General features: G+C 51.2%; 1 protein-coding gene across 1 annotated transcript in view; it reads right to left on the reverse strand.

Annotated features, from left to right (window-relative positions):
- The window catches only part of LZTR1 (leucine zipper like post translational regulator 1), a 119,779-nt gene that overhangs the window by 16,828 nt on the left and 90,178 nt on the right, over positions 1-12,773 (reverse strand). Inside the window, exons 13-16 of the mRNA XM_075324567.1 lie at positions 6,399-6,576; positions 4,260-4,429; positions 3,876-4,032; positions 2,953-3,079 (exon numbers count right to left, since the gene is read on the reverse strand). Of these exons, the coding sequence (XP_075180682.1) occupies positions 2,953-3,079; positions 3,876-4,032; positions 4,260-4,429; positions 6,399-6,576 (632 nt within the window). The remainder of the gene's footprint in view (positions 1-2,952; positions 3,080-3,875; positions 4,033-4,259; positions 4,430-6,398; positions 6,577-12,773) is intronic.

Here is a 12,773-nt window from a genome sequence, read left to right on the forward strand (position 1 = left end):
ATGGCATAGGATGAAAAGACTGAAGTCTGGAAGCTCAGGCAACCGTTTCGGGCATAGAGTCCCTGTGAGGGAATGCATTTCCTCTAGAGAAGCAGAGAAGGCTACAAAAAAACCGCACTGCTGTAAAGCTGAGGAGAACGAAGCTCCTGCCGCCCCCATACAGATTTGGCCAGAAGGACAACCGGGCGGACCGCAAAACCTTAAGTGAGGAGCCATCAGCCACTGACATAACGGTCTGGGCTGAGCCACCTGAGGTGAATGAGCCCACTTCTTGACCACCATTGGTGGACAGGGAAAAAACAGTCCTCAGAATCACGCTTCATGGGAAGCGACTGTCAGAGCGGACCCTGGACTTGGTCACAGTGGCCTGAAAACTGGAGTGGTTAAGGAACACACATTGTGTTCTCCTAGGCAAGGTAACTCCGGCGGATTGAGGTCCAGTACAAAATTAATGTACCGTGGGATCCTTATAGAGGTGCCGTCAGCCACTGATACAACTATCCGGGCTGAAAGTCTAGACACCGGAGGGACCACCCTTGGCTAATGAGCTCACTCCTTGACCACCTCTGATGGGAGGGGGAAACAGGCAGCAGAACCCCGCTTTGGGGTCTGACAGGACAGGCTGTGGGCTTGGACACAGTGGGCTGAAAACTGGAGTGGTTAAGGAACACACTCCTTGTCCTGTTAAAGGTATACTGATGCCTTTCTGCCAGCGGGGAATACTCCCCTGATACAGGCGGATGGAGGTCCAGTACAAGTATAATGGACGCAATCCAATCATTAGCATCTGCGTCACCTACGGACGGATCAATGGTACATAAAGTAGCGTCCGAGCCCCTGTAGAGACATCCTCCTCGTCCAGTGAGTCAGCTCGTAATCAGAGCTGCGGGACGGGGAGGACAGGGGACCCTGCGTCTCCCTGTCAGGAGGACGGGGTCTGAGACCAGAAGGAGAGTCCTCTGTGAGCTTTACTGAGCGAGCTGTAGCAGAAAACGCCCTGAGAAGGGGGCTGCATGCTCAGCAGATGCCGGGACAGCCGACCCCTGGAGGATTAGCCAAACCAGGGGTCAGCCACCGAAGCCGGAGCAGCTGGAGGGACCACTAATGAGCCTCCAAGCTGAGGGGCCACAGTGGTTATGAGCTCGGTACAGCCGTACGAGACTACCTGCAGTGGATAATAAAAACAGCCTGCAGCCTCGCTCTGTGAGACATGCTGCAGAGGTGGGGGCTCTGTCAGAATGGCCCCCAGCATATATAAACAGATAAAATAAGCAGCTGCACAAACCGGAGGTTGTGGCTGCCAGATCGTTTAAACAGACATGTCTGTGCCCTCTAGTCCCTCAGCCCAGGCCCCCATTTGTCACAATGTGGAATCTCTGTGCCTATGCAGGCACAGAGAACGCTGAGAAAATGGCGACCGGAGCGAGGAGAGGGGGCGGGGCCTACTCTGAGAGCGGCAAATGAGGTAGCCAGGGGAGGGAATCCTTCCTCAGTGAGGAGTCCTTCCCTGTGCTGCGCAGCCGCTGGGCGGAGCCACACTGTCCCTCTGCCTGACTGACATGCAGAGACAGTGGAAACCGAAACTAGGCCTCAGGCGAAGCCGGGGCCTAGAGTAAAACATGCGGCCGGCGTGCAGGCACCATCGGCGCGGTTCTCCAGTGAAAACTGGAGAACCGGCCGGAAACGTTAACACAAAACATAAAACACACTCCCCCAATAAATAAATATAAAGGACCCCTGGAAAGACCACTTTCTGTGGTAATAACGTCTCATATACTTAGCTTGTGAGACGCAGGTTGCCAGGTCCCTGGGGGGTGGATAGCTCCGTCCAGCAGGATCCTGAAAAAGGGCTGCGGATGGAGACCGGTCTCCTGCAAAGCAGTGAGAACCGTGTTGGCTCCCACTTCAAGCCAGAGCCCCAGCATGGGATGGTGAAGGAGCGCGGCATGAGAAGGCTCCAGCCTTGGAAAATCAACCTTAACAGCACCGCCGACACAGTGGGGTGAGAAGGGACATGCCGGGAGTCCAGCTGGACCCGCTTTTCTTCCAAATCTTTGATCCAGAAGGAAAAATCAAAAATCAAAATCAGAGAATGCATGTGCGTGTGATCCTCCTGAAATACAAAGCATTGAACTGGCTAGGACTGGCTAGCAGGGGGGTGTATATGCTAGGAGGGAGGAGCTACACGTTTTGAGTGTAGTACTTTGTGTGTCCTCCGGAGGCAGTAGCTATACACCCATGGTCTGGGTCTCCCATAGGAACGTTAAAGAAAGTGTGGTGTGAATATGGAAACTGTCGAGTGCACTTAGCTCATTGTCAGGTGGTGAGTAGACAAGTGAGTAGGGGAAGCACAGTGCTCCTTTACAGTAGCATCCGAGGCATGTGTGTCATGGGTGAGTGGTAATTATGACAAGTCAATGGCAGTGCGGTTTCCAACAGGTTAACAGTAGTGGGATGATTATGGTGAGCTTAATTTCATTTTCCAAGAGCCTGAACAAATTAAAGCCAGGCTGTATGTTGCTTGTGCTATGTGAGCAGTCTGTGGGACCTAAACTTGCTACCATGAGCTGCGTGGTCTCCAGAAGTGTCTCCTATTGAGCACGTCTGGGAAATCATTGGTCCGCAATTGCAAACAGAGCTGCCACCCATACCCAGGTGCAATCAGCATGGTAGAACATTTCTCAGACAACCACTAGTATCCTCATTAAAGCATGCTAGGGCATGTATGTTTATGAGAGAAGTTCATACATGATACTAAATAAATCGAGCCGTTTTGAAAAGGTTGTTTACATTTTTCATTTCTTCCTTAGTCTATCCATTCTGTGATTTCCATACTTCCAGATTTTTCCTTCTTGGTGATGCAATTTCAAATTTGAGCAGTGTAGATACCAAGTTGTTAAAAATGAAATGTTGCACAAAGGCTTACAAACTTATACCGCTTAGGTTGCTCACCTGGAGCGAGCAGCCAGAATGGTTTTGTGTGCAGGTCTTGGGTGTCCATCCAGCAACAAGGTGATGTCACAGAAATCTCTGCCTGCGCCCTCCAGATAAGCCTTCATATCCTGGACTAGAGAGGTGCCTACAGGAAAAACCAGAACACTTTCAGTATTAATATAGATTCCCTGTAGATCACGACCTACAATGACCACATGGAGTGTTTTTGCTATATAAAACAGTTGGAAAAACTGCAGACAATAAAACAAACAGCTTGAAAAAAACGTCCAGTAAACACGGATAGACAGGGAGAAGACTATAAAATCAGAAGTCACGTCTGACTTTATTTCACGAATCTGACACTGGTTGCACAAGAAGTGAATAAAGACAGATTTTTGTATCCACATGATGTATCTTCCTAGACATGGGAGTGGAGAGCTGGACTACAAGACCAATAATGAAGATGACTTGGAGTTCAGCTGTTGGATCATACTGACTTTGTGACAATCTGCTGACAGTTTAAAGGGGTTGTACCCTGTAGGGGAATTCTAGGATAAGGAGATGGGGATATTTCTATGGGATACACAATAAATCTATGATGGAGGCAGGTTCCACTTCTGGTCAACAGCCATGATGTGTGGCCAGATTCTAAAGATAGGTGACGATCACATTTATCCTCTACTTATGGCATACCCTGTGGATGTTTCAGAAATTATTAAAATGGGAAGTCAACAGATAACAGCAAACTATAGGGGTCTTATCACAGGGGCACTACTACTTGTAGGAATCATCCAAAGGTGGGAAAACCCTTTAATGTCTGCTGATCTGTCTGGTATCTAGATCATATGTGAATCCAGCCTAATGGAAGCTATTATAAAGATACAATTATAAGAGATACAATGTAGAACACCATTTATCACATATCCAGAAAACAGACAAACCTATATCAACAGGCTGATCAGAATGGATCCGGATAGGTGGCTGCTGCTTCCTGCGCACAATCTCCACAATCAGAGAGGAGGACAAATGCTCAAACTCTTTCATCATTATCACCTGGTTGAAGTGGGATTCCTTTACTACAAAGTTCAGGCAGTGTTCCTGGTGAAGAAAGAGTTAAGTCAGCAAAAGTCTAATAAATCACGTGGATATTCAGCAGCACAGGCATAATAAAATCTACAGTAACCGGATAAGCCCGATGCAGTGATAACAACTGGAATGTTTCACCGACTCGCACCCGGACGTAGCACAGTACGATGTATACATGACATCTGCTGCTTCCCATGATGTGGAAAGTAACAGCCTTGATCTGGCAGGCCCGACATTACCTTCAGCTGGTCCAGCTGCAGCTTGTTGGCATTTTCACACACTACAAGGACATTCTGAAGGTCAACAGATGCTTCAATGTACTGAACACAGAGCTGCTCCAGACGTGACAGCTTGAAGTGCAGAGCTATCTTATACACATCCATAATGAGGAGAACGTCCTGGACATGACCTGAGGGGGCACAATCACCGTTACTAGCTGTCTATGTGCAGGTACACAATATGCTCCTCTGAATAATGCACTAATGCACTAAGGAAAACAAGTCAAGGAGCACACATTAAGGCTCTGTGCGCACTGGGAAATGGAATTTTCTTGTGAAAATTCCGCATGCTCTCAAAGATTACCGCACCCGCGGTAAAAAAACGCGGGAAACCGCACCCGAAAACCGCATGCGGTTTGCCGCGGTTTTACCGCGGTATTATTCGCGGTATTGCCGCGGTTTTGCCGCGTGCGGGTTGGGATGTGCTTTATTGCATTCAATGCAATAAAGCACATTGAAGAAAAAAAAAAAAAAGTCATTTAATTCTGAGATAGTAGATAGACAGAAGAATAGATAGAGGGATAGATAGATAGACAGACAGATAGATAGAGGGATAGATAGAGGACAGATCGCTGCATTTCCCACGGTCGGCAGTGAGTTCACATTACCGGCCGTGGGAAATGACCGGTAATTACCTCTGCTGTCTGCTGCTTTCAGCCTGTGTCTGTGACAGTCGCGGCTGGATGTCAGCAGTGCAGGACGCCGGAGCCGGAGCTGAGTGGATTACGCCGGAGCTTTGCTTGGGGGGGGAAAATGGTGAACGAGGCTTGTTGGTTTTATTTAAAATAAAGGATTTTTCGGTGTCTGTGTTTTTTTCACTTTACTTACGGGTTGATCATGTCAGCTGTCACATAGACGCTGCCATGATCAAGCCTGGGGTTAATGGCGGTGGTCCCCCACCATCATTAACCCCTTGTATTACCTTGCCACCACTGCTACACGGTGGCAAGAAGAGCCGAGGACACGCCGGTATTGCCGCATAATGCATGCGACAGTGCCGGGGCAGCTGCGGCTGATATTCTCGGCTGCCGGAGGGGGAGTGAGGCGGGGGACATTACCCCTGCCCCTCTCCCTCCCCAGCCTGAGAATACCGGGCCGCCGCTGTGTGCTTACCTCGGCTGGAAGGTAAATATGCAGCGGAGCCCACGTTCTTTGTTTTCTATATTTCTGTTTTCTTTCTATGTGTGTTCTATGTGTCTGTGTCTATGTGTTCTATGTCTGTGATGTCTGTGTGTGTGTGTGATGTGTGTGTGTTTACTCTCTCCTCCGCTTCCTCTTCCTGTAATGACATCACTTCCCTGCAAAACCGCAGACAAGCGATGCACATTACCGGAGGTAAACCGCGAAATACCGCAGGGAATAACGCAGGAAAACGCAGTGAACCACACAGAATTTGCTGCCTGCGTTATTCCCTGCGGGATTTCATGATTAACATTGAGTCAATGGAGGGAAATCCCGCAGCGATGTGCGGAAAAGAAGTGACATGCACTTGTTTTTGCTGCGGGATTCGAAGCATAGGTATGCACCTGATAGTGTTTCGTGAAAGTGTGCAGGCTCGACCAGGTAGCCGCCTGACACACCTGCTGAGCCGTAGCCTGGTGCCTCAAAGCCCAGGACGCGCCCACGGCTCTGGCCTTCAGCCCTGAGGGAACCGGAAGCCCAGCCGAACGGTAAGCTTCGATAATTCCCGCAGCAAAACATGCAGCTGTCAAATTCCGCCCAGTGCGCACAGGATTTTTTTTCTCCATAGGATTTGCTGGTGATTCACTGCAGAGATGTTATGAACATTTTCTGCAGCGAAACATGCAGCAAATCCGCGAAAAATCCGCGGCAAAATCCGGTAAGTGCGCACATAGCCTAACTACTCTGATATACTCTGTAATGATTAAAGGAGATGCTAAATGTTATACATACACGTGATCTACATTTACCGGTCTCCATAGTTATTAGTCTTCCTTACCAGAACACAAATCCTTTCAGCATAATTGATACGTCCTCATAAATCCACCCATGCAATATATTAAACATCCCTGGATCCAAACAAGGAGACCTGTCACAGTCCCAAGGACATCACTGTCAGCTGCAAGATACAAGGCTTACCTTTCCTCGGGTACTTTATCTTGTCCGTGTATAAGAATTGCATGAGTAGTTCAAATGGCCGAGCCTCTGCATCACGGATGATCACATCCAGCATGGGAAGACCGCGACTTTTCTGAGGCCCACTCACCATCTCCTGCTGGACACTCTGGCCATCATCTTCTGGATCCTGCTTTACTTTCTGATTGTGCATTAAACAATAATTATAGCTTAATCACATGACAAAATATGATTCTCCACACACAGGAATCCCCTACACATCAGTAACATTCAGATAATGAAAAAATAGGTATATAATATTGATGTAGCCAATCATGGGCACGCAACACCTATGATCAGCTGTTATTAGCTCTGCCGGTGGCCGGACTGAAACAGAGAACAGAGGTGAAAACAGCACAGCTCTGTAATGTAGCAGCCGCTGCTGAGAACTGCAGAACAGCTCCTATTCAAGAGAAGCAGAGTTCTCCTCACCGCCCGCTACAAAGAAGGGAATTTTGTTTACTTACCGTAAATTCCTTTTCTTCTAGCTCTAATTGGGAGACCCAGACAATTGGGTGTATAGGCTATGCCTCCGGAGGCCGCACAAAGTATTACACTCAAAAGTGTTAAGCCCCTCCCCTTCTGCCTATACACCCCCCCGTGCTCCCACGGGCTCCTCAGTTTTGGTGCAAAAGCAAGAAGGAGGAAAAAGAATTAAAAACTGGTTTAAAGTAACTTCAATCCGAAGGAATATCGGAGAACTGAAACCATTCAACATGAACAACATGTGTACACAAAAAAAACAGGGGCGGGTGCTGGGTCTCCCAATTAGAGCTAGAAGAAAAGGAATTTACGGTAAGTAAACAAAATTCCCTTCTTCTTTGTCGCTCTATTGGGAGACCCAGACAATTGGGACGTCCAAAAGCAGTCCCTGGGTGGGTAAAATAATACCTCGTAAGAGAGCCGTAAAACGGCCCTTTCCTACAGGTGGGCAATCGCCGCCTGAAGGACTCGTCTACCTAGGCTGGCATCCGCCGAAGCATAGGTATGCACCTGATAGTGTTTCGTGAAAGTGTGCAGGCTCGACCAGGTAGCCGCCTGACACACCTGCTGAGCCGTAGCCTGGTGCCTCAAAGCCCAGGACGCGCCCACGGCTCTGGTAGAATGGGCCTTCAGCCCTGAGGGAACCGGAAGCCCAGCCGAACGGTAAGCTTCGATAATTGGCTCCTTGATCCACCGAGCCAGGGTTGATTTGGAAGCCTGTGACCCTTTACGCTGGCCAGCGACAAGGACAAAGAGTGCATCCGAGCGGCGCATGGGCGCCGTACGAGAAGTGCAGAGTCTGAGTGCTCTCACCAAATCTAACAAGTGCAAATCCTTTTCACATTGGTGAACTGGATGAGGATAAAAAGAAGGTAAGGAAATATCCTGATTGAGATGAAAGGGGGATACCACCTTAGGGAGAAATTCCGGAACCGGACGTAGAACCACCTTGTCCTGGTGAAACACCAGGAAAGGGGCTTGGCACGACAACGCTGCTAGCTCAGACACTCTCCTAAGGGAAGTGACTGCTACTAGAAAAACCACTTTCTGCGAAAGTCGTGAGAGGGAAATATCTCTCATTGGCTCGAATGGTGGTTTCTGAAGAACCATCAACACCCTGTTTAGATCCCAGGGTTCTAACGGCCGCTTGTAAGGAGGAACTATGTGACAAACCCCCTGCAGGAACGTGCGTACCTGTTGAAGTCTGGCTAGGCGCTTCTGGAAAAACACAGAGAGCGCTGAGACTTGTCCCTTAAGGGAGCCGAGCGACAAACCCTTTTCCAGTCCAGATTGAAGGAAGGACAGAAAAGTAGGTAATGCAAATGGCCAGGGAGAAAAACCCTGAGCAGAGCACCACGACAGAAAAATTTTCCACGTCCTGTGATAGATCTTGGCGGACGTTGGTTTCCTAGCCTGTCTCATAGTGGCAATGACGTCTTGAGATAACCCTGGAGACGCTAGGACCCAGGACTCAATGGCCACACAGTCAGGTTGAGGGCCGCAGAATTCAGATGGAAAAACGGCCCTTGAGATAGCAAGTCTGGTCGGTCTGGTAGTGCCCACGGTTGGCCGACCGTGAGATGCCACAGATCCGGGTACCACGACCTCCTCGGCCAGTCTGGAGCGACGAGGATGGCGCGGCGGCAGTCGGCCCTGAACTTGCGTAATACTCTGGGCAACAGTGCCAGCGGAGGAAACACATAAGGGAGCTGAAACTGCGACCAATCCTGAACTAAGGCGTCTGCCGCCATAGCTCTGGGATCTTGAGACCGTGCCATGAACATTGGTACCTTGTTGTTGTGCCGGGACGCCATGAGGTCGACGTCCGGCACCCCCCAGTGGCAACAGATCTCCTGAAACACGTCCGGGTGAAGGGACCATTCCCCTGCTTCCATGCCCTGGCGACTGAGATAATCTGCTTCCCAGTTTTCCACGCCTGGGATGTGAACTGCGGATATGGTGGAGGCCGTGGCTTCCACCCACATCAAAATCCGCCGGACTTCCTAGAAGGCTTGCCGGCTGCGTGTGTCGCCTTGGTGGTTGATGTATGCCACCGCTGTGGAATTGTCCGACTGAATTCGGATCTGCTTGCCTTCCAGCCACTGCTGGAACGCTTTCAGGGCAAGATACACTGCCCGTATTTCCAGAACATTGATCTGAAGTGAAGACTCTTGCCGAGTCCACGTACCCTGAGCCCTGTGGTGGAGAAAAACCGCTCCCCACCCTGACAGACTCGCGTCCGTCGTGACTACTTCCCAGGATGGGGGTAGGAAGGATTTCCCCTTCGATAATGAAGTGGGAAGAAGCCACCACCGAAGGGAAGCTTTGGTCGCCTGAGAGAGGGAGACGGTCCTGTCGAGGGACGTCGACTACCTGTCCCATTTGCGTAGGATGTCCCATTGAAGGGGACGCAGGTGAGACTGCGCGAAAGGGACTGCCTCCATTGCTGCCACCATCTTCCCCAGGAAGTGCCTGAAGCGCCTCAAGGGGTGTGACTGGCCTTGAAGGAGAGATTGTACCCCTTTCTGTAGTGACTGCTGCTTGATCAGCGGAAGCTTCACTATCGCTGAGAGGGTATGAAACTCCATGCCAAGATACGTCAGTGATTGGGCCGGTGTCAGATTTGACTTTGGAAAATTGATGATCCACCCGAAACCCTGGAGAGTCTCTCCAGGGTAGCGTCGAGGCTGCGTTGGCATGCCTCTTGAGAGGTGCCTTGATTAGCAGATCGTCCAAGTACGGGATCACCGAGTAACCCTGCGAGTGTAGGAGCGCTACTACAGTAGCCATAACCTTGGTAAACACCCGTGGGGCTGTTGCCAGGCCGAACGGCAGTGCCACGAACTGCAGGTGTTCGTTTCCTATGGCGAAGCGCAAGAAGCGCTGGTGTTCTGGAGCAATCGGTACGTGGAGATAAGCATCTTTGATATCGATCGATGCAAGGAAATCTCCTTGGGACATTGAAGCGATGACGGAGCGGAGGGATTCCATCCTGAACCGTCTGGCTTTTACGTGTTTGTTGAGCAGTTTCAGGTCCAGGACCGGGCGGAAAGACCCGTCCTTCTTTGGGACTACAAACAAGTTGGAGTAAAAACCGTGGCTCTGTTGCTGGAGAGGAACAGGGATCCCCACTCCTTCTACCTTCAGAGTGCGCAGCGCCTGCAGAAGAGCCTCGGCTCGCTCGGGAGGCGGGGATGACCTGAAGAATCGAGTCGGGGGACGAGAGGTGAACTCTATCTTGTAACCGTGAGACAGAATGTCTCTCACCCAGCGGTCTTTTATTTGTGGCAGCCAGGTGTCGCAAAAGCGGGAGAGCCTGCCACCGACCGAGGATGCTGCTAGAGGAGGTCGAAAGTCATGAGGAAGCCGCTTTGTTAGCGGCGCCTCCGGTGGTCTTTTTAGGACGTGACTTAGACCGCCATGCATCAGAGTTCCTTTGTTCTTTCTGAGACCTTTTGGACGAGGAGAATTGGGACCTGCCCTCGCCCCGAAAGGACCGAAACCTCGACTGCCCTCTCCTCTGTTGGGGTATGTTCTGTTTGGGCTGGGGTAAGGATGTATCCTTTCCCTTGGATTGTTTGATGATTTCATCCAAACGCTCGCCAAACAGCCTGTCGCCAGAAATTGGCAAACTGGTTAAGCGCTTTTTGGAAGCAGAATCTGCCTTCCATTCCCGTAGCCACAAGATCCTGCGGAGTACCACCGAATTGGCGGCCGCAACCGCCGTACGGCTCGCAGAGTCCAGGACAGCATTAATAGCGTAAGACGCAAATGCCGAGGTCTGGGTGGTAATGGATGCCACTTGTGGCGCGGACGTGCATGTGGCTGCTTCAATTTGCGCTTGACCTGCTGAGATAGCGTGTAGCGCCCATACGGCTGCGAATGCTGGGGCAAAAGAAGCTCCGATAGCTTCATAGATGGATTTCAACCAGAGCTCCATCTGCCTGTCAGTGGCATCTTTGAGCGAGGCCCCATCTTCCACTGCAAGTATGGATCTAGCCGCCAGTCTGGAGATTGGAGGATCCACTTTGGGACACTGAGTCCAACCTTTAACCACGTCAGGGGGAAAAGGATAACGTGTATCCTTAAGGCGCTTAGAAGAAAACGCTTATCTGGACAAGCATGGTGATTCTGGACTGCCTCTCTGAAATCAGAGTGGTTTAGAAACATACTCGGTGTACGCTTGGGGAACCTGAAACGGAATTTCTCCTGCTGAGAAGCTGACTCCTCCGCCGGAGGAGTTGAGGGAGAAAAATCCAGCATTTGATTGATGGACGCAATAAGATCGTTCACTATGGCGTCCCCGTCTGGAGTATTAAGATTGAGAGCGCCCTCAGGATCATAATCCTGATCAGCTGTCTCCGCATCATCAACCAGAGATTCCCCCCGCTGAGACCCTGAACAATATGATGTCGAGGGAAATTCTAAGCGAGCCCGCTTAGTCGGTCTGGGACTGGGGTCTAAGTCAGAACCCTCAGCCTGGGATGTATGAGATACCCCGGGAGGACATTGTTGGTCCAACTGAGGGGGGCCAGGGGACAATGATTCAACAGAGTCCCTGTGCTGGGATACCGGCCTGGACTGCAAGGCTTCTAGTATCTTAGCCATAGTCTCAGAGAGTTTTGCAAACTCAGTCCCCGTCACCTGGACAGTGTCAACAGGTGGCTCCCCCTGGGCCCCTCTTAGCAGAGGCTCCGGCTGAAGAAGTGCCACAGGGGCCGAACATTGCACACAATGAGGGTCAGTGGGACCTGCCGGCAGCTGGGTCATACAAGCAGCGCAGGCAGCATAATAAGCCTGTGTTTTGGCACCCCTGCCTTTGTGGGCGCCATGCTATTGTTTTCCCTGAGTAACACAATAGGGTATATAGCCCGAATGAACTGTGCTCATACAGTGAAAGAGTATACTATAAACAAATAATGTATCAATACACTACAGCACCATGGGGCTAGCACCAACAGGTGCTGCTTACCACCCGCTTTAAAGCGGTTGTGAGGCCACCAGAGACCGTGTCTGGGTCTCCCAGGGTTAATCCCTCTCTGCAGCGTCGGAGGAGCTGACAGGAATGGCTGCGGCGTCCTGACGAGAGGAGGGAGCCGTGGGCGTGGCCGAGAAAGTGCGGGAACTGGTGCTCACACTGTGCACAGTGAGGGGGGTGGAGAATGGAAATCATACTCCAGCCCTCAGTGCTGCTCGTTCCGTGCAGCGTCTCGCCCTTCCCCTGCCTGTCAGGGCTGGGGGCGGGAGAAAAGGAAACTAGGCCGCAAGAAAGCCGGGGACTCGAGTATAAGCATGGCCGCCGTAAAAGCGCGGCCGGCGCCGAAGTCCCCGGCGAACTACAAGTCCCAGCCGCGCCGCAGTTTCCCCATGGCAGCGGCGGTTAGCGCGGTAGCCCCTACATATAAACACACTCAGCGACGCTGAGTGTGTAATGGCACAGTTTAACCCGGTCAGCGCCGCGGTCCCCGGTGCACTAGCACACCCAGCAAAGCTGAGGTGTTGCCGTGCGCGGTCCCCACAGGGATACAGAGTACCTCCAAGTAGCAGGGCCATGTCCCTGAACGGTACCCGGCTCCTATCCAGCAGGCTCCACAGGAGTTGTGGATGAAGCACGGTCTCAGTGCCTGGAGACCGATAGGATCCCACTTCGCCCAGAGCCCTGAGGGGGATGGGGAAGGAAAACAGCATGTGGGCTCCAGCCTCCGTACCCGCAATGGATACCTCAACCTTAACAACACCGCCGACAAGAGTGGGGTGAGAAGGGAGCATGCTGGGGGCCCTATATGGGCCCACTTTTCTTCCATCCGACCTGGGCAGCAGCTGCTGCTGACCAATCTGTGGAGCTATGTGTGCAGG

The sequence above is a fragment of the Anomaloglossus baeobatrachus genome, chromosome 1 (assembly GCF_048569485.1).
Source record: "Anomaloglossus baeobatrachus isolate aAnoBae1 chromosome 1, aAnoBae1.hap1, whole genome shotgun sequence".
Taxonomy (NCBI): domain Eukaryota; kingdom Metazoa; phylum Chordata; class Amphibia; order Anura; family Aromobatidae; genus Anomaloglossus; species Anomaloglossus baeobatrachus.